Source organism: Phyllostomus discolor, chromosome 7, assembly GCF_004126475.2.
Source record: "Phyllostomus discolor isolate MPI-MPIP mPhyDis1 chromosome 7, mPhyDis1.pri.v3, whole genome shotgun sequence".
Lineage (NCBI taxonomy): Eukaryota > Metazoa > Chordata > Mammalia > Chiroptera > Phyllostomidae > Phyllostomus > Phyllostomus discolor.
In genome coordinates, this window is record NC_040909.2 from 102,439,290 (window position 1) to 102,460,681 (window position 21,392).

The window sequence follows — 21,392 nt, forward strand, 5'->3', positions numbered from 1 at the left end:
TTATTCTTTTTTGCTTTGCCTTTCCATAGTTCACTCTTTGGAAGAAAGTCACTAACATAGGACAGTCCTAAGAATAGGGAAGTTATTAACCACTTCCTTAAGGAAGAGTGTCTACATAAATATTTGCACTCCGTCTGCATGGCATATTGGTTTATTTATTGACTATTTATTTATTCAATCATTTTTTATCAGAAGGGAATCATAAATATTTATTTTATACTTTGGGTAATAACCCAATGCTACCTTATTTGTTTTTCTTGCTCAAATTGTTCTAGACTTTGCCACTGATTTTTTTTCGGTTTGGCTCCTTTATCTCTTTGGTATATCATCATTATTGTGTGTGGGTGTGTGTGTGTGTGTGTTAGTTTTTCTTTCTGGCACATCCAGATGCTCTAGACATTTTGTATATTTCTTGTCTCAGTCCAAGAATCAGTCAAGAGTATGGTTCTTTTATTAAAAAATGGTATTATAAATTAAGGCCTGGGTGGTAGTTGTGTTCATTGCTATTGGGGTGCCATTGTGTTTAAGTCCTCTCAGCTGCCAGAGCAGGTAGATACATGTGCGGTTACTAACCCATGTATATATAAATATCTAATCATATTTCTATATGTAGTCATTTGTATATATAGTAAGCTAAATATGAATCTATACTGATGTCTTCAACTCTAATACGTTATACTTGGATTATTCTAGCCTTGCTTATCTGTAAACTCCCACTTCAAATATCTGTATATCTGTATATCTATGTTTATCTCTATCTGTCTATCTAGATATATAGTTTTTAGAATTGTTAACCTGTACACCCATAGGAAACAAGTTTATCAACTATAGCACAGTTCTTGTGTACAGTTCCTTTTGCTTTTGGTGTTATGGACTCCTCTCAATTTCAGTTATTCAGGCCAGCACCTTATTTCCCCACCCCATTCAGTGAAGTTGTTTCATACATTTGTAATGAATTTAGATTACTTTTACATATTTTGCATCTCACTCTGGGTTCCCCTAACCTCCTAATTTATTCTTTTTTTCATTTGTATGCATTGACATGTACTTTGTGGTATGAAGTTCTGTGGGTTTTTACAAATGCTTAATGTCTTATATTCATCATTATAATACCATTCGGAATAGTTTCACCTCCCTAAAATATTCCCCATGCTTTATCTGTCAACTCCCTAAACCTTCCAAAACTGGGCAATTATGCCATTTTGAAACTCTACTTTGGAACTAAACATCTCCAGAGGTAACTATCCACAATCAAGGGATAGCAGAGAGGATGTTTCTCTCACAAAGAAATTGATTGATTGATTGATTTTAGAGAAAAGAGGGAAGGAAGGAAAGAAGAAAGCAGAGAGAAAGAAACATTGATTTGTTGTTCCACTTATTGATGCATTCATTGGTTGATTTTTGTACGTGCCTTGACTAGATATGGAACCAGCAACCTTGGCACATCAGCACAACACTCCAAGTAACTGAGTACCTGGCCAGGGCCATACAGAAATTTTTTTTTTAAAGTGAACATACACTGTTTGCTGATGTCATGTTTCTTAGAGATCAGGAGTTGTGAGCCTTTATTTTTTTCCAGTTACTGTTGGCACACAGCATTATATTAGTTTCAGGTGTACAGAGTAATATTAGACATTTATATAACTTGCAAAGTGATCACCCCAGTGCTTCCAATACCCATTTGACTGTGAGCCTTTATTTTTCTCTCACTGGTATTTGTCTAAGCAAAATAAAGCAAATGATCTCAAATTGGAGGAAAAGATCATTAAAAAGTTCATTAAAAAACAGGGAAGATAGTGAATGAATTTCAGAGAACAAAAACAGTGAAATGATAGACCACATTAACTTTTTGCTTTTAATTTTCAAGATATGTTTGAAAATATTCTCTTGAATCATGCCTCAATAAATTTGAAATTGTTTTTTTTAAAGATTTTATTTATTTACTTTTAGAGAGGGAAGGGAGGGAGAAGAGAGAGAGAGAGAGAGAGACATCAATGTGCGGTTGCTGGGGGTTCTGGCCTGCAACCCAGGAATGTACCCTGGCTGGGAATCGAACCTGGACACTTTGGTTCCCAGCCCGCGCTCAATCCACTGAGCTATGCCAGCCAGGGCTTGAAATTGTTTTCTTCTAAAGAGAATCCATCCTTCCTTTCTCCTTCATCTTCTTCCTTTTTTTCCTTCTCTACTTTCTCCTACATAAATGTTTCCTGAGTGAATACCTATTTTCTATATAATAGAAATACTATATAATAGACACTAGAAATACACAGGTGAAAAAAAAGGTATCCATGACCTTCAGGACTTTCCACATTATTTTGAGGCAGGAAGATAGGAAAGGACAATTATTATATAGTAATTGCTCTATTGGTGCAACAGGTGCAAGAATAGAGGATAACTCTGTCTTGCAGGATCAGGGAAGGCAGTAGAGATGACACCTGAGCCTGAGGGCATGTTCATGTCTGGGACAGATAAATAAATTTAGTGCATTCCAGGCAGGAAGTATAATGCATGAAAACATCTTGGCAGATCATACAGAATGACGAAATTAAGGAGATACCAGTTAATTATAGCAGGAGCGGAAGGGTCAGTTGAGGAGGACAGGGATGGAACTGGTGGTAGATCAAGCCTGACAAGTACATCATGCAGGGCCTTGAGATTAGATCTCTTCCTGGGAATAATGAAGAGGCTACTCAAGGATAATGAACAAGGGGGCAGCATTTTAGAAAACTCATTTTAGAACAAGGGGAATTGGTGGGAAGAAACAGGGAACAAATGAAACTGAATTCTAGAAAACAAAACTTCATAGATGGCTGTTACTACAGTCAGGATGGGAGATGATAAGGGTCTGTTTTAGGTCAGTGGCAGAAGTCATGGAACAGCAGAGAAGTGTTTGAGAAATATAATAATAGAAATAAGGAAGTGAGAGGAGGAGGGAAATAGTGAAGTAGTACTGAAGGGTGAAGTTACAAATGTTCTCTAAATCCTACTAAATTTTATTCTTATTAAAGGGAATTTGAAGTCTTGATGACAAGAGACTCTGTGCAATTTTATAACGAACATTTTATTATTACATTGCCAAAAACAAGTTCTAAGATTTCCTCAAAAATGTTAATTCAGGAAGGAACATAGCCAAGGTATTTTCTTGTTAAGATATTAAATCTTATTAAAAGGAAAATACAAAAAAAAAGAGTTTAGAGTTAGTGGCATGTCTATGACAGGAAACTGAATTTAAAGTTAGAACTCTTCCCTGTTGTCACGAAATTTTCATTATGGTTTGTTGAACATGTACTTCATGGAAACTGAAGTGTTCAACCATTTTGATCCACATTGGTACTCACAAGTTTATCCTAGAGTTCAATCTGAAATGAATTTTCTCTTTGGCAGGATGAATCTTTAAAGCAGTTGCAGGTGGTTCACCAACCATGGATCTTGCCAAGTGACACAGAAAGTGAAGGAGTGGAAACAGAGCAAGAGAAACGTGAGTAGACCTTATTATTTATTGACAAATTGCTTTTAGCCAAAGGACAGCTTCGATGAAGATGTACCTCTTTCATAATATCAAATATTGTCTGCAAAGAAATTCAGACTTGTTTAGGGAAAACATGCTAAGCTATACTTCACGTATATGGATCTTGATTTAATGATGTTATAATTGTTTGGAAGAGTATCAAACGCTAACTTTCCGAAAAAAGTACAATACCTAAAAGAAGAAATTAGCCTTCCTGAAGACTAGCATAAAATTTTCATTTGACATGTGAATCTTCTATAAATACTTAGAGTTAGATCAGTGATAACTAACTTGTGATTACTTAAGAAATTCAAACTATGTTAAGATCAGTTCATTATTACACATGGAATTATCATTATTAGTTATATGAGTTAATATATATAGAGTTGACACTTGAACAATGCAGCAGATGTGTATAATTTTTGACTCTTCTGAAACTTAACTACTAATAGCCTAGGATTGACCATAGTTCTTACTGATAGCATGAGCAGTTGATTAACATGTATTTTGTATGTTATATGTATTAAAGATTGTATTTTTACAATAAAGTAAGCTAGAGAAGACTTCTCTATTAAGATTTCTGTTATTAAGAAAGTGATAAGGAAAATACTTTTATGGTATTTATTGAAAAAAATGGTATAAGTGGACCAGTGCAGTTCCAACCCAATGTTGTTCAAGGGTTGACTATTTATAGACACTGTTCTAAGTTCACAGAACAAATCAGTATTACAGTATTTAAGACAGAATATGTAGCTCTTGACTTAAATGGCTGTATTATAATAATAACAAAGAACAGATTACTATAATTTAGCATGACTCAGTGCACTCTCTGCAAGGCTTTGTTGGTATTGTTAGACATATGGGTTTAGCACTCTAGATGAGAGGTTAGGGTCTAAATATATAGAAGAAACAATTTTCAAAATTAATTTTTAAAACAATTTTTAAAATATCAAACTTACCTTTTTAATCAATTGTAGCTGGCACAGAAAAATAAAGATTATAAGTGATAATGTAGCCTTTGTGATCATTGGTATGAAGTGATTCATTAATAATTCTCCTGATAACTGATGTGTTACACAGGTAGCATTATGATTCTATACCTGGGGGTTCCAGGAAATTCCTTTTCCAGATTAAAGGCATTTAAAAAGCTCATGTGGTCAGAGAGGGCACAGCCAGGAGAGGGACCTAGGAGTCTGAGTGCTCAGGTGAGAGGAGGAGGCATACAGCCCAGGTGTCCATCAGATGGCATATTCAGAAACATAGAGTAATGCAGTGACATTTTACAGATTTCATGGGAGGGAATCAACACCCTCTATTGAAAATAACTATAGAGACTCGGAAAGCAAATTGTGCTTGAAGATGCTTCAAGCAAGTACAAAAACAAGAGATTTTTGAAAACCTTTAATGCAAAAAAATTCTAGGTAAAATGGTCAAGGAAAAGAGTATCTCCCAAATTTAATAGAATTAATAGTAGCCCAGAGCTTTTATGAAAGCAAATGATAGCACACTTACAGCCCCACTCCTCTCACTCTCCACACATTTAAATATACATGAGCTCTGATTCTAGAGCTGGATTTAGTAATTTTTACCAAGTTTCTTTGAGGTCTTCATAAATTTTATATTTAAAAAACCCTTCAAACTAATTGTGTGTGTGTATTGTATAAAGACAATATATGGGCTAGTTTTACTCTTGGCCGTTAGATTTAACACACAGGTGCCCAAAGTGGGCAACACTTACCCATGAACAACATCCTTACAAGATGCACTGTGTGTTAACTCTGTGAGTGTGCTATAACTTATGATGTACTAAAACTTAAAAGCACAGAAAGAATGAACCAAATAGAGTATTTAATCGAAATCCAAATTTAAACTTATTTCCTTTTCTTTCAAATCCATATGTCTCCAATCAGTATTAAGTCTGGAAAACAGCTTAATAATGCAAAGGAGATAAAAATCACCACAACTGGCTTTAACCCTTGTCATCTACTCACACTGCTTTTCTGCATATACTTTCATGAGATTTTAATCATTATTTGTAATCATGTCCTGTTCCACTAGGGTGCAAATTCTTTGAGAGAAGAAATCTGTTTTCTTTATCTTATTGAGGTACATAATAAGAACTCAATAAATATGAAAAGAATGAATGGATGAATGAGTACTCATATTTCTTTGGTAGTCTCTAAACTTGTTTATTAACACAGCTGGAAATTTAAAACAAAAAATAATAATTATGACAGAATAATTACAAAAATTAATTTTAGTTTAATTAAAATTTTAATATTGTGCTTTTAGGTTAGCCTAGGATTTTGCCATATTGTCTATCACTCAAAGAAGGCCATTCTTGAACTCTCCTAAATGTAGACTTTGAACCAAAGCTAGCTGATTTCAGCAATTTTCACTTGGAGGCAATCATTTACCATGGGAAATCATTTGAAATAATATTAGGGTTTAAACATAATTAGGTAGTAATAGGAACTAGCTATCATTGTAGTTAAGCTCATAGCACTGACATGCAAATACTTTTCAAGAGTGGCATCCCATATTCAGGGGCTGGGACAGAGTGTAAGACGGAGCCATGGAAGTAATGGTCTCTGCACTGATACTTATATTCAATGCATGTGGTTTGTGGAACAGCTGACAAGATACATATAGATCCTTTATTTTCTCAGTGACAAGGACTAAATGACATAAATCTATGTGAACCCCACATCTGATTTAGAGTCTAGAAGCTCATTTTTTAGAAATTTATGGTGAGGAAAAGGACAAGATTCATCATTCTACCATTAACACAGCTTCTTAACTCAGCTTTCTGTAAATTATACCTAGATAATCTTGTGGAATTTTCTAATTTCTTGAGACAAAATTATCATGGCAAAAGGTTTCCAAATAATTTCAGGATCTTTGTAGTGGTGCATATTTCTTATTGTATCATTTTAAAACAAGTCATACATCAAGTAAGTTTTATTAAAGAGCACATTTTAGGAAAAGTTGCCTTAAATAATTAAATGGGAAGCCTAAAAATTTTAATTATAAACAATATAAGCAAAACCCTTAATTAAGAATATTTTTCTTTTAATACTAAAGTATAAATCACAAGTTTAAAAAATTATGTCAGGGTATGCTTGTTTTCAATCTCTCAAATTATGGTCCAAAGTCACTGTGAAACTCAAACCACAGATATTTGGATCTATTGGGGTACTTGTTTGATATTCATAATTTTGGACTCTACTTTGGACCTATTGAATCAGAATCTTTGTGCATGGGACTTTGAATTCTACATTTCTAATAAACTCTTCATGTGATTATTGCTTATTCTAAGATTGAAAATTACTGGAATGAAAAGTTCAATGAATCTGTAAATTGTTTGGATAGTGTTTTCTAGTTTTTCCATTGTAAAGTTAATTTTAACCTACCTTTCTATATTTTCTTGGGAAGCAAGTCACTAATTCTAGCTTGCATTCAACAAATATGTTATTCCCATGATCTGGCCTCTATAGTTTCTAAAAAGAAGTCTGCATCTAATATTGTTGAAGAATCTTTGTAGATGTTGTGGTTTTTGTTTTGTTTTGTTTGCCTGCTTTCAATATTTTTTCTTGGTCTTTGTCTTTTGGTGAAGGGATATGTAGGTGTGGATATCTTTGAGTTCAATGTTATTGAAGTTTCTTGCGCTTCTTAGGTATGTAGATTAATGTTCTTATCAAATGTGTGAAGTTTTCAATCATTATTTCTTTAAATATTCTTTCCGCCCCTTTTAATCTTACCTCCCCTTTTGGGACTCTGGTTTTATATGTTTTGGCATACTTGATGGTGTCCCAAAAGGTCTCTGAGGAAGTGTTTATTGTTCTTTTTTTTTTTAAGAATTCCTCAGAAGTTCCTATGACTGGATTTCAACTGGCTTAAGTTCTTTGATTCTTTCTTATACCAGCTCAGATCTGATTTTGAGACCCTCTAGTAAATTTTGCATTAGAATTACAGAATTTTTATTTTCTCCTTAATATTTTATATGTTTTCTTGGTAGTCTCATTTGGTAGGAGTTCATTCTTATGCTTTTTATATTATTTGACATGATTTCTTTTAGCCCTTTGACTATATTTATAGTAGTTGACTAAAGTCTATATCAAAGCAGTCTGATTTAAGGTCTATCTTCTGAGCTTCCTCAAGGAGAATTTCAATTGACTGCTATTGTTCCTGTTTATGGGCCATACTTTTTTGTTATTTAGCATTTATAATATTATGATTTATAAAGCATGTCACTTTTTTGTTTCTTTAAATCTGAACATTTAATATAATATAATTTGGGAGCTCTGGAAATTGGCCCATCCCACCTCCCCTGGCCCAGTTTGTTTTTGCTGGTGTTTGTTTTTGTTATTGTTGCTACTTTTTATTTAGTGACTTTCCTGAGCTAAGCTGTAAAGTCTATATTTTTTTATTCTATGCCACCACTGAAGTCTTTGCTCGGTTAGCTAATGATTGGGCAAACTATGGAAGATGCCATGAACACTCCAGTGGTCTATAGCTATGGTACACAGAGCCCATAGGTCCACCAGAGGTGAGAGATAAAGGCTTCTCAGGTCTTTCCTGATCAGATGCATAACACTGCATCTGTGTGGCCTTCTAGGTGCCCAGAAATACATCAGAGCTTTTGAAAGCCTTCTATGAATATCTCATTTACCAGAATTTCTTTTAAATTTTTTTGGTAAAACTCTTGTTTGCTTCAACTGGTATTACTAACTCAGGCAGCTGCTATGTAAAACTGTTGTCCCTGATTGCTTTTGACAAATTCATAGAGACAGGGTTTCTCACCATGTGAACTTTGATTCAGGTCAAATAAAAAAAAACATTCAAGTGAGGATTCTCCAGGCAGCTTCCATTTGGTCAGTTCTCTGGAAATGGGGTATTTGGGGGAACTTGCCACTATTTTGCCCTCAGAGATGCCAGGCTGCTGCTTCATGGCTACAGTTACTGTGGGGCTGCTCGCTTTCAAAGCTTTTGCACAGCTGCTGATATTGAATAACTTAAAACTATACATACCTTACTGTTTGTATACTTTAATAAGCTGCTTTCCTTTAACAAGTGTTCTATGAATTGTTGGAAGTTTTTGGTTAATTTCCAGCATCCTGAAAAAGTTGATATTGGTGATTTTTGCTAGTGTCCTCATTGATTTTATAGAGGAACAGAGTTTTGGAGATCCCTACACGCCAATGCCAGATATGCTTCTCTACTCCTGTTTTTCTTGAATTCATCATCTTAGTTTTCTCTTTCTTCGAGGAGTGGGAGTATGGCATCTTTGTAATGAGCTACAGAACCAGATGGTGTCTACTTCCTTGAGTCCTAGTTTCATGAAAGTGACCAAAAACAATTTTATAGTAAAATAAGTTTTGGGAAATTGTACATATTATATATGAGAGACTCTCAATTGCAAAAATACCACTGATATAACAACTTTTCAAAAGAGACAAGGCAGCTGTACAACTTTAAATGAACAGATGAGGTATAATCAGCAGCCTGGCTTAAAATGAGGAAAAATATTCTCCACTGTTGACTTGAAGAACTGCTATATAGTGTTTTCTAAAATATTTACATACTAAAGTCACTGAATAGTCCTACAGCAACAAGATATGTTTGACTGTGTTTAAGCCCAAGGTTTGTTTTTATTTACTTTCATTTATTTGTTTGTTTTTATTTTTAAACAATGCTCATTAATTCCTACTTTCAAAATGCCTATCACTTGCAGAATACCTATTAACTGCTAGAAGAACAAGCGTTCTGGGATTTTAAGGAGTGATAATTCAATCCAATCCTCTAAATATTAATTCTCTCCATTTAGTGAAGAGGAAATTGAGGCGCCAAGCAACTGTAGGCTTGTTCATGTCACCCAGCTAGTAGCCAAGGGAGGACTAGAATCAAGGGCTCTTGACTGAGCCCAGTGATGGTTATCCCCAAAGCTTCATCCTTCACTCGTGACCTCCCTTCATTCCCTTTTGTTACCAGGGATGACAAAGTCTATGCTGCGACTCTTGAGAGCCAAAGTGCTTCAGGCAGTAGTGGGGCTATGAGTTTCTACTACCCACCTAGGATATGGCTAGGCTTCTCACCTTGAAGAAAAACCTTTGTTCTTTGTAACCAAAGATCAGGTTATTTCTTTTCAGGTGATCTCCCAAGATTTGTATTTGAGCCATGCCCGAGGCAGTGGTATTATACCACAGCTGATTATCTTAATAGGCAAAAGATGCTGGCACTGTATCAAATGAAGGGGTAGAGGGTATGTGGGAGAGTAGTGAACTGTAGAAAGCACAAAGACCACAATAACACAATAGCTAATGAAGTCAGAAAGATGTCAGGGCTCCATGAGACTTGTAACTCTCAGGATATTAACGGTATTAGCTGTAACATCAGAAATAGGGTCTGTAGACTTCAGGAGTTATGTGAAACAGAACTCAGGTAGTGTTATTTAAAATCAACTGGTTTATTCCACATGACACATGTATTTGTAGAAAAAAATATTCACATACTGGAAACAAGAAAAGATAAAATAATAATAATACAAAACAAATACCACAAGAATAACTAGAAAGGTGAGATATTAAAGTAAAAAATACAAAAACTTCTGGCAAATTATAGTTACTTCTGAAGGCAAAGAAATCTTGGTAGTTTTTATTCTTACCTTGCACATTTAATCTTCTATGAGTCTTCGAAAATTCTAAGTCTTTGCCTAAGAAATTCAGGGCATCTGAACTGACACCAGGCAATAAATCCTCAAAATTGGATATATCAACATTTGCATGTTTGGTAACTGTTATCATTATAAATATTTAAGGATTTATCTTTAACCAATAAATATAACAGTGAGTTAATGACTACTGTTAATTATCTGTTAGAAGCAAAAAATTCTAATATCAAATTGTAATTTCTCTCTATAATATTGATTTTAGAGAATATTTTTGGTTATAAATATATTTTTGCAATTTCTAGAGGCCAAATACCTCTGAATTATTCATGTGACATTTTTACTTTGAAATGTTTCCTATGTCTGTGGTAAAATTTTGATATTATGAATGGTTCAATTGATTCCTAAGTTCCTAGAAAAAATTTAAATGGTAGCATTTAATGACATTTAAGACATAATCTCACAAACCAAACTATTATTAAGTGTTATGGGACAGGTTGCTCAGCAATATATAAGGTTGCATGCTTCAAGACTACCTGCCTGTTTTATTAAAACTTCCTTGTCACATGCAATAGTAGTCAGAAAATTTCATAACAGGCATCAGAGAAGGCTTTGTTTTAAAAATAAGACAGCCAAACTGTTCTTTTGGAGTGCAAAATTCTTTAGATTATTTTAAGGAATTCTTTAAAATTGAAAATAGGAGATACATAGTCCACTTTTTGTTGTTTAAAAAAATCATATGTATGAATGAGTAGCACATGTTTTTGTTACTTTTACCAAGTATTTGTTTGTCTTGGAATATTCTTATATTTGCCATCGGTGGGCTAACACGACAAAATAAAATAATGAACACAGAAGGAAGGGAAATCTAGCTTATTCTTTAACTTGGATGGATTTAGCTTGCAGGGCAGCCTTATAGCAGATGGGATATATTTTCGCAAATGAGAACAATGTATTGGGCTGGCCACAAGTGAAGCCCGTTTCTTCTCTGTGGATGTTGTTCTGTGTATTTTCAGTTACTGCGAGAACTTGAGCGTGTTCACACCAGCCAAATCATTCCATGGTTTCCCAGGCTTGTTTTGCAACGTTGACCTTCATAAATTAAGTGGACCTGGACCTTTTTGTTTGAAATCAGGAACTTAAGATTCTCCCATAAATTTCATATGCCCCATAGGTCAGATTGTTTCCTAAGAATAGTCATGTTTATGGGTCTAGAAAAATCAACCTGCTTACAATGAGAAACTGCAATGTGCTGAGCTCTATGGTATGAAAGATGAAAAAAATTAGTATATGACCTCTTTTTTTTAGTAAGTTACAGAGACATGCATAAGCACATGTACCATGGGGCAGATTGTTTCTCAAGAGGTAAATAGAATGTTACGGATGCCAAAGGAGGGAAACACCATATTGTGTCAGCAGTAGGAACGTGGGACTGAAGAGATCTTCATGAAGAAGAGTCAGTTGTTGTGTTGTTCAAAGCTCCCATATCCTTCCTAAATTATTATCATTTTATGGTGTTCATCATCTAACGCCTTGTGTGCCCATTCCTATTCTCTTAATTTTTGGTCATGTAGTCTTATTGCCATGTATGCCTGCTTATTTTTTTTTTTTTTTAAGATTTTATTTATTTATTTTTAGGGAGGGAAGGAAGGGCGGGGAGAGAGAGAGAGAGAGAGAGGGAGAGAGAGAGAGAGATACATCAATGTGCGGTTGCTGGGGGTTATGGCCTGCAACCCAGGAATGTACCCTGGCTGGGAATCGAACCTGGGACACTTTGGTTCCCAGCCCGCGCTCAATCCACTGAGCTACGCCAGCTAGGGCTTGCTTATTTTTAATTATGTATTGAAATTGTTTATGACAAATTGTGAAGATAATTTGAAGCCTAAGATGATATTAACTTCTTCCAGAGAAGATTTTAACTTTGCTTTTAAAAGACGTAATGGGATAATAGCCATCCTAGATTATTTGAAATTCAGCAAGAAACTAAGAAGACTGTATTAAGTCAGACTTTTTTCGTTGAGTGGGCTCACATATGTCTATGTCCTTACTCCTCTCCTACAGTGTGGCCCTTCAGAGTGGCAACCCCAGACCTAGGGAGTTCACTTGGGTCCCCTCCCTCAGTGACCCCGGAGGTCCAGTTTCTGCCCTGCCAGTGGAGGAATTTTTGCAATCACTCTTTTGGTTGTCAGCCTCTCAGAATTTTCTTCTGTAATTGGCAAGTACCTTTTGAGGAAGTATGTCCCCAAACTCCATGCTTATTTCTGTTCATCTTCTTATTCTCCTATATATTGGCCATTTAATACTTTACTGTTTTGAAAGGTCTCTGATGCCTTTACACATGCTTTTAAAACTGTTTTACATGTTTTAGTGGGATACTTTATCTGGATATTTTACCCAATGATTCCTGGATTATCGGTTTCTCACTTCAAAATATTTCAACAAATTTGAGCAGAATTAGCACATCTTCAGATTATTACATTTTGTTTTTATAGAGTAATAAAAGATTTACTTTTTATTGCTTTAACTTGTGCCAAACATAGTGTCGGATACTTAGCATGTGCTTGGTAAATATTCATTAAGTCTAAGTTCTTATTTTTGGCTTAACATATAACATGTGAAATAGTTTCTATTTATGCAAAAAAAGCTAATGACAATATTTACTTTATCTCCTATTCCATAAGGACTTCCATCACTCACACCTTACTAGGCTTCCATTTACCTTTACTCATATTACTATTAATGACACTGTGTTCTTACCTCTGCATGGAATTTGTTCCCAGTCATTTGTTAGGTCCCCAGTGCAGTTTATTAAGGGACTCACTTTTTTTTCACGAGCATACACATGTCATTTAATTATGGCATTGTGAGGCGAATTTCCTTTTTCTAGAAGCTATGATGGAATGGGAAAAACTGGGAGTCAGGAGACTCATCAAAGTTCCTGCTTCTTCCCTGTGGCCTCAGACAACTGAGTTGCAGAGAAATGGCTCACATTCATGTTCACTGTGTTTGCTCAATTACCAGAGGTACAGTCACTACATGGAAATGAAGGGGAATGCTGTCCTCCAACATTCTCTGCCAGATACTTTCTGCCTTTTACTTACTAAGTAGGAATGATTTTATCTTTTCATTTGTGAAGCCACAGCTCATCTTTCTTAATTATTCCACAGCTTCTGCATTCAACTTGTGGCCTCTAATATACCTTGGCACTTCAGAGGAGAGAAGGAATGTAGTACTAATTTGGGCCAAAAAGAGTGGCCTCTCCCTTGGGTGGGCTCCTGGGTGGCACTGGCATCCTGTGTGCTGCTCTCACATATTCTTCCAGACTGTATGCACTCATCTCATGCCTAGTAATCGGGAAACCTGCCACCAACACCATCACTGATCCCAACCTACCTTGTTACTTATTCCTTACCCCTTTCTCCTACTTTAGACTTGTCTTACTTTTCTCAAACTAAAGGGGGAAAAAAATCAATGTTCTAAGCACAGAACTTCAAAAATGTGGCATCATAAATCTTTCTCTCTGAAAGAATTAGCATCTCTTCTAACAGGTATTAATTTAATAATAAATTCAAAAAATTGTCCCATAGCCTGATATAAAATAGATCTACAAAGTCAATTTGGGGAATATATTTAGAGTTATTGCATTCCATTTCTCTTTAAAGCCTGTTATAAGTAATTGACATTTTAAGGTTATAGAGAAACATGTACGTCTCTAAAAGAAGAGGAAATGAAAGAGGACTGACATTTATTCAATTTCTGTAGCACCTCCTTTTATTCCTGTGACAACTTAATGTGTGGGTGGTAGTGCTCTGATTTTACAATCTCAGATTTATTAAATATCCTTTCCCAAGGATACACAATTAATAAGTGCCATTTACATTTTAACTTAATTTAAGGTCATATGTTCTCCTCTGAAATGTCATTCTCTAGAAGCTGAAAGAAGAGGGAAGGTGGAAAGTATGTATAAATAGTACCAAGAGAGGAATTATTTCACTGAGAACTGAGAGAGTTTGTATCATAAAGAAAATACTATGAAACGTGAAAATAAGGAAAAGTGACATATAAAGAAACAAGCAGTAATACATTCGAGTAGGAAATCTGCTTTTAATATAACTTCAACTTGATTTACTTGTATTTACACTGTGCCCCAAATTATTATCTACAGGCAAAGTCATCCAGAAAATTAAGGGAGGCATATGTGATAAACATAAAAATTAAAATTTAGACAGAATAAAATAAATAACATTTAGTAATTACATTAAGCATGTTTTCAATCTCATAGTAAGCTATTTAAAATAGAACAACTGTTCAAAGCGTGCTGCCAAATTTCTGCAAAATGACTTGTTTTGAAATGTTGACTAAATATCCAAAAAGTCTGTATCAACTTTAGTATAATTAAACATCCTTCAGACCAAAACCAGTTTTTTTTATATTCTTAAACATAAATTCTGTGTGGCTTTCTCCTTCATATTAGGACAAAAAGGATTATCCATTTGTTAACATTCAAAATAATTTTCAGAAAGTTTCCACTATTTATATAGACTTTGTAATTTATAAATAGCTGTCCCATATTTAATTTCAAAGATTAACCTATTAGGGGAAATTTAGTCTTAATATTCACATCTTACATTATAAGTGTTTAATATACATTTATTTAATATTTATTTCTATATTCACTGTTTACTTACTTAATAATATTTACTCAGTGAATTGAATGAATGATTCAAGCCTGAATCTCCATCTTCTGATTATTGAGGAAGGCCATGATTAGAAACATGGACAACTCTGTATAATAAGTGATTTATTGGTACGGACAACCAAACACAGTACGTTCAGTGACATTTCAAATGTTCACTCTGTTGTTCCTCTGTGGTAACGATAGTTTAGTGTTCCATGGACACGGTCTTCAATGCGGCATTTGCATCAGTTCCTACACATGTGCCAAATGCATTGCTTCAGCTGATTTGTGTTGCTGTTCTTCACTGAATAAACCTGTACCTGCAGCATTTGAAAAGAAGAGTGTTCTGATGTGTAAACAAATTATCTTTATTTCTAGAATTTAGACTCCTCTCTCACTTACTTTTTCTCCATCCCTCACCCCCAAACTGCTTCATTTCTTCCATTCCCACAAGCGTGGGCAATAGTGGGCTATCCCCTTACAGTGAGTGCTGCTTCACAGAGGGAAACCATGTAAGGCTGGACACCTAAGTCTGTTGCCGTACAAAAACAATATCATGCCAAAGTTCAGTTCAGAAACTTGAGATTAGTTACTTCTGACTCTTATTCCTTTACTGTTGACCACTCTGCCTTGCCCGACTGCCCCTATCAAAATAAAATCATCTCAATTTTGTATTCTTAACCACCATGGATATATCACCCAGAACTTTCTACTGTATCCTGTGCAACTGGAATTTGATTTGCAAACCAATTGTCCTTTAATGATATTGAAAGAACACACTCCATATCTTTCTCCCCCTCCCTTATTTTGAAGTGGGTTCTTCTAGAAGACACTGCTTGTTCCTTCCTTCAGTGACCATGTGTCTTGACATGGTGCTTACACCGTTAGGACACCTTAACATTCTACTTGAAATTCTCCTTTTTATTTTTGGGGGCTTATGCCATTTGCCCTGCTGTCTGGTTTCTTTTCTTGTCATTATTATCCTACAAATCTCTTCTGTTCTTTCATGTGGGACGCATACATTTGGTTCATTGTTTTCTTCTCTACCACAGCTCTTATTATTGAACAGGAAATTTTTAAGTGTCAGCTGGATGCCTTATCCAATGTTTTACCATTATCATTTCTTGGCCCTCTCAAATTTAGTGGTCTTCCATGGCAATGTATTTTTTTTCTTGTCAAATGTGAAATAGCATCCAACTCTAAAATTTTAGGTTGCCATAATCTACTCTCTGTCCCAAACCCTTCCCCTTAAGATTCTCTATTTCCTATTAAACCTACATTTCAATTTTGTTTGCTACCCAAACACTTCACTACTCTTTCTTCTCCAAGTACGTCAGGCCACATCAGGCTTCATCCTTCACCCTAAAGTCCATGCCACATAGAACACTGATACTCAAAGTGTGGTCCATAAATCAGCAACACCAGCATCGGCATCTCTTGGGAACTTGTAAGAAATGCAATTTTCATGGGCTCCACCCTACATTTACTTAAGTCAGAAATTCTGATAGTGAAGCTCACAGCAATGTTTTCAAAAGCTCTCCACATGATTCTGATACCCTTAAAATTTGAGAGTTGCTAATATAGAGCATTGATTCAACTGGTCTCTTACCAGAACCTTTAACATCTTTGGCTGGTAAGGAAGACCCAAAGGCGAATGCATCATTATTTTGTTCACAAACCCTTCCATATGTAAGATTTCAAAAAATGTATCAAGTTCTCCAGCCTTGTGAAATAAAACACTCATATTCCATATACAATCACTACCTTCAATCCAAATGTTCTTTGTAGCTCCTATTTATCTAATTTTGAATATTGTGAAACTGTCAGATGCCCATTGCTTAATGATACTTCCAAAGACGTCTCTCTGATAACCATCCTTATTGGAGGATGGTGAGCAATGCAAACTGGCTCAGTGTCACCTGGATAAGAAAAGGTGGAGACAGAATTAGAATCCACATGTATCTGAATACAAAACCCATGCTTTTGCTCTTCCACTGCTGAATTATATAAAGCAGCAGTTGCATCGATATGCCTTTAGTTGAAGAAGTACCTACCATTGGTCTCTATAGAATTTTTAACAGTGGGTTACATAAAAATCTATTATCAAATCACTTTGATGAATATCAGGTTAAATGGTTTTTATTATCATAGAACTCTTATGAGCCCTGAATACTATTGGTGTATATTGATTCCCTTATTTCATCTGCTTTTATGCTGTTTTATTTCCTCATGGTTTTAAACTTGTCCCACTAGGCACTGCTCTCTTGACTCAGGGATGTGTTCCTAATTATATTTAGTATGCAATGTTATAGATATGGTGTGTAGGTATGTATATGCACTACTTCATGTAAATCTCATGATGACTTTAAGATGACGGCATGAAATTACAGATATTATAGCATCACAATACTGTGGCATGTATCCATCCAATCCTGAATAAGCTGCGTAAAGGTAACATTCTGTGGAACTTACTTTCCTGTCTAACCCATGCTGAACATATGAAATATGGCTTTGATTTAGGTAGTAGCTTCCTGCAACCCACATAGGTATTCATGACACTATCCAGAGGGGCATTTTGCCCTAGATTTTATTTAAAAATCAATAAAAGTTTACATTGAAAATGACTAAATTATGAGCGTATACTCACTATTAAACAGTTATATGTAATTACAGCTCGCTATATACTATAAATGTAGTTTTAATATTAATTTCAATTAATCTTCACTCGAAGTTGGTTAGGTCACTAGGGAATTATGTTGAATGGATCTGTTTCCTGGTCCAGCATGTTATCTCTTTTTCTTTTGTCGTGCAGGTTCTACTGATCTTCTTCTTTGTGTTCCGTGTTCTTCTTGTCCTACTCTGGTCTACTCTGGTATGTTTGCTCAGGGCACTTTATATCCATTTCGGCTAATTATGGGAACTCTACTACTACTGCTCAGTGTTCAGGTGTTTAGAATAGATAGTCTTCAGGGCCTATAATGGGAAAAAAGATTTTCCTCCAAGTACTCTGCATAATGTCTCCTTTTTTGTGTGATGTTCTGTGGACCTCAGGCTCCTCACTGAGTCTGTACTCACTGAGCAGGTGGGATGGGGATTTTAGCCCCTTCTTCTTGGCAGGAAAATCCCTTTTAAATATATGTGAGATGAAAACATATTCCCCCACTGCAGACTACGCAGTCCGTGGCGCCATTAAATATCTCCTGGAGATACAGCATCTCAGAGCAATTTCAGATCCATGGACATGAAGTCGGTCTGTGAACTAGATATATAAAGATGAGCACTTCACAGTACCTTCTCTCAAGTATGTTACAGAGAGAAGGAAAGATTGAGTTTACCCTTAGCAGTGAGGGTCACAGCATATCAAAATTAGAAAGAAGTTTGGAACCATCTACTTCTTTTCCAGTATACTGCTGATTGTTTCTCTGCAAAACTTCTACCCAATGGTCATCCAGCCTCTGCCTGAAATGAGAAGTACACTATCTGCTTTGGCAGCTCATTCAATGTTGTTCTGCTCTAATGGCTCACTGACCCAATAATTCTATGTTAATAAATCACCTAAAAGTAATTTGTGCAATGCACCACTGTGTACTTCTCAGAATATTATATTCATTGCACATATTTTACAATAAAATGTGGGAACTGTTTTATAATAAAGTGTGGAAAACATATAAAAATGAAAAAATACCTAATGATCAACAAGAGGATTAAAAATTTATAACAATCTATAAAATAGTATATGCATCTATTATCAAAGATGAGATATATATATATATATATATATATATATATATATATATATATTGACTGACCAAATACACATATTTATACTGTGTTAACTGGATATATCTAGCTATCTATACCTATATATACATTCTGATGTGGAAAAATTTGTACAGTATTTTTACATAAAAAGTGAGTCAGTAAATTAAATTAAACATAATTTATTTTTGTTATGTATAACACATACACGATACTGTCTGAATGGTTACAAACAAAAATGTCTCAAAAAGCTTATGCACCCCTGTGTCCATCGCAGCATTATTTATAATAGCCAACCTAATTGAGAACCCCTAATGGGAACAACCTAATTGTTCATCAGTACATGGATGGAGAAAGTTCATATATATTCTTAATATGCCACATATATGCATTTCATTAAGCACATTTTGTTTTGTTTTGTTTCTCTCCTACAGGTCTGTGAAACAGGCAGAGGTTGCAAGTGGTCCTTAAGGAAATTGCAATTATTCAAATCCTTATGTATAGTTCTAATTTTATTTAATATGTGTACTCATTTAAAGAATGGTTATTTTTATAATATCAATGATGAACACGCACTCTTGTAACCAGGGGCTGTCTAAGTGTGTATCAGAGAACACTAACCCTGGCGAAGGATTCTGGGGTGGTCAGGATGCCTGCTGCCTCTTCACATGATTAGTGTTCTGGGTTTAGATTGCTTTATATCTAGCGATTAAGATTACTATTTGATACAGTAAATATTGCCTGATCCAAATAACTTTGCGTAAAATTTTTCGGTATTTTAACTTGTCTGGGGTTTTCTATTTCTTCTATTTTTATAATATTTTCTCATTTTTAGATTAATAAACATTATACTTACCCACGTGTGCCAAGACATGCCACTTAGGTATCTCTGGGAGTTAGCTCCTGGGTGTCCCGACCTGCCCTGTGTGTCCTGTGCCACAGCGAGGAGTATTCTCCACCACCGCTCCTTTCTGCAGTATTGTCCCTGCTCTTAGCAAAACAAATTATTGATATGTTAACTCAATAAAGCAGATCAATAGGAATGGAATGCATGCCCCAAAGCATACACAATGAAAATTGTTTGCCCCTTTACCCAATTATTGAACAGAATTAAGACCATCCATTTTAAATTTGATATATGCTTGCTTTTGGAATGTGTTGTGCATTGATGCTAAGTGAATGGATCTAAGTAAATTTATTCAGTATCTCAACTGTCTGTTGTATTTAATTGTCTTAACCTAAGTTTTCTTTCTGAACCTTTAAGACGTAACTCAATTATACAACTGACTGTATAACTGTCAAAGAAACAAATGTTAAAGGAACAGAACCTGGCTAAAAAATAAACAAAGAAATTCCGATTGTATGAATGAAGTCATATTCTAAATCAAAGAACACATTTTCTTACATTAACATTTTAGTCTGCATAGAAACTCATGAGACTAATTTTCATGAAAGTTATTTTATTTTATAGGTAGAAACACATTAAAGGCTTAGAAAATAGTATATTTTTTAGCAAAACAGAGAGAACACAAGAGAGTAAGTTTATAGAACCAGAACGGTCCTCCATTTAAATATCCTTACCACGAAGAACATTTCTTCAAAATGTCTGAGGGGCCAAATGTTTGCTGTATTCATAACAGTTTTTCTCCGATGCACACTATCCCTAATTCCTGCATCTGAGCCATACTCTCCTCCAGCCACCACTTGGCCAGTTTTTATCCTTTTCTTGTCCACTGACCTGTTCCTGGGGACAGTCACGCTATTAAGTGCCACATCAAACTCAGGAATCAGATCTGTCAGGATATCAAGTATGTATTTCAAAAAATGCTACCAAAGACAAACAAAGCCAAACACTAATTAAAGTGGTAGGAGTAGATTTTAATCAGTGATAGACCACTACAATAGGGAAGAGGGTCCAGCATGAACTGAGCTCAGCTTCTATTTGTGCAGAGGTGACTGGATGTTCTGAAGAGTGCATGAAGGAGTAAGAATGGGGAATTGCCTGGGCTTGAACAGTGTCAAAGAAATGGAAGTTTTTTAAAAGAATGGCATTGGTCTATGGGAAACTCACCTGGTTTGCCCACTGACACTCCATCCATAACACTCTCACATTGGGATGGATGAAATCATTTGCACTGAGAGTCTGCAGTTTGTATAGGCCAAGTTCAAGATCTGGTCAAGAAGAGGACTGAGAAGAGTCAGGATAGAGTTTGACCAAACAGAGACTCTTTATCAATGTCAGTGAGGCAGGACACACACTCCACAATCTTGGTTTCTCTTATTTGTGACCTCCAAGGACAGAGGACAAAGCCAGTAAACAACTAGAGCCCAAATCAGGAAATTTCTTTAGATTGCTTTCCTATCACCTGTTTTGAATGTTACAGATGAAATCTGAATCTGTTTGCACTCATCTGGGCTCTATTACTTATTTTGCCTCTTTTTCATGTCTTAGCAAAGACTCAGAATTGGTTATTGCAATTGTAGGGCTTGAAAATCCCATGGGAGAAGGGGTTCTAGAAATATTCCTCAGATTTCCTACTCTAATATCACTTTTGTATACAGATAGCTTTGGGCCCTAAGTCATGCCATGGCCCCTGGGTGTCTCTGACTGGTAGTGTCTGACCTTCTGGATATGGAGGCTGGGCACTTACTCTCCAGGGCAGTGCAGTCTTAGGGGGGAAATGTACCTATGAATAGATGGTTTTTAAAAAGTGTGGTAATGTGCAATCATGAGCACATTTATAAGCTAGGCTACTATGGGAGCTCAGAAGAGCATTTGT

At 35.4% G+C, this 21,392-nt stretch overlaps 1 protein-coding gene across 1 annotated transcript in view; it reads left to right on the top strand.

The window, feature by feature from the left end:
• The window catches only part of C7H8orf34 (chromosome 7 C8orf34 homolog), a 302,768-nt gene extending 282,945 nt beyond the window's left edge, over nt 1-19,823 (top strand). Inside the window, 3 exon segments of the mRNA XM_028534036.2 lie at nt 3,385-3,478; nt 17,666-17,725; nt 19,047-19,823. Of these exon segments, the coding sequence (XP_028389837.1) occupies nt 3,385-3,478; nt 17,666-17,725; nt 19,047-19,054 (162 nt within the window). The 3' untranslated portion in view covers nt 19,055-19,823.
• The last annotated feature ends 1,569 nt before the right edge of the window (nt 19,824-21,392 follow it).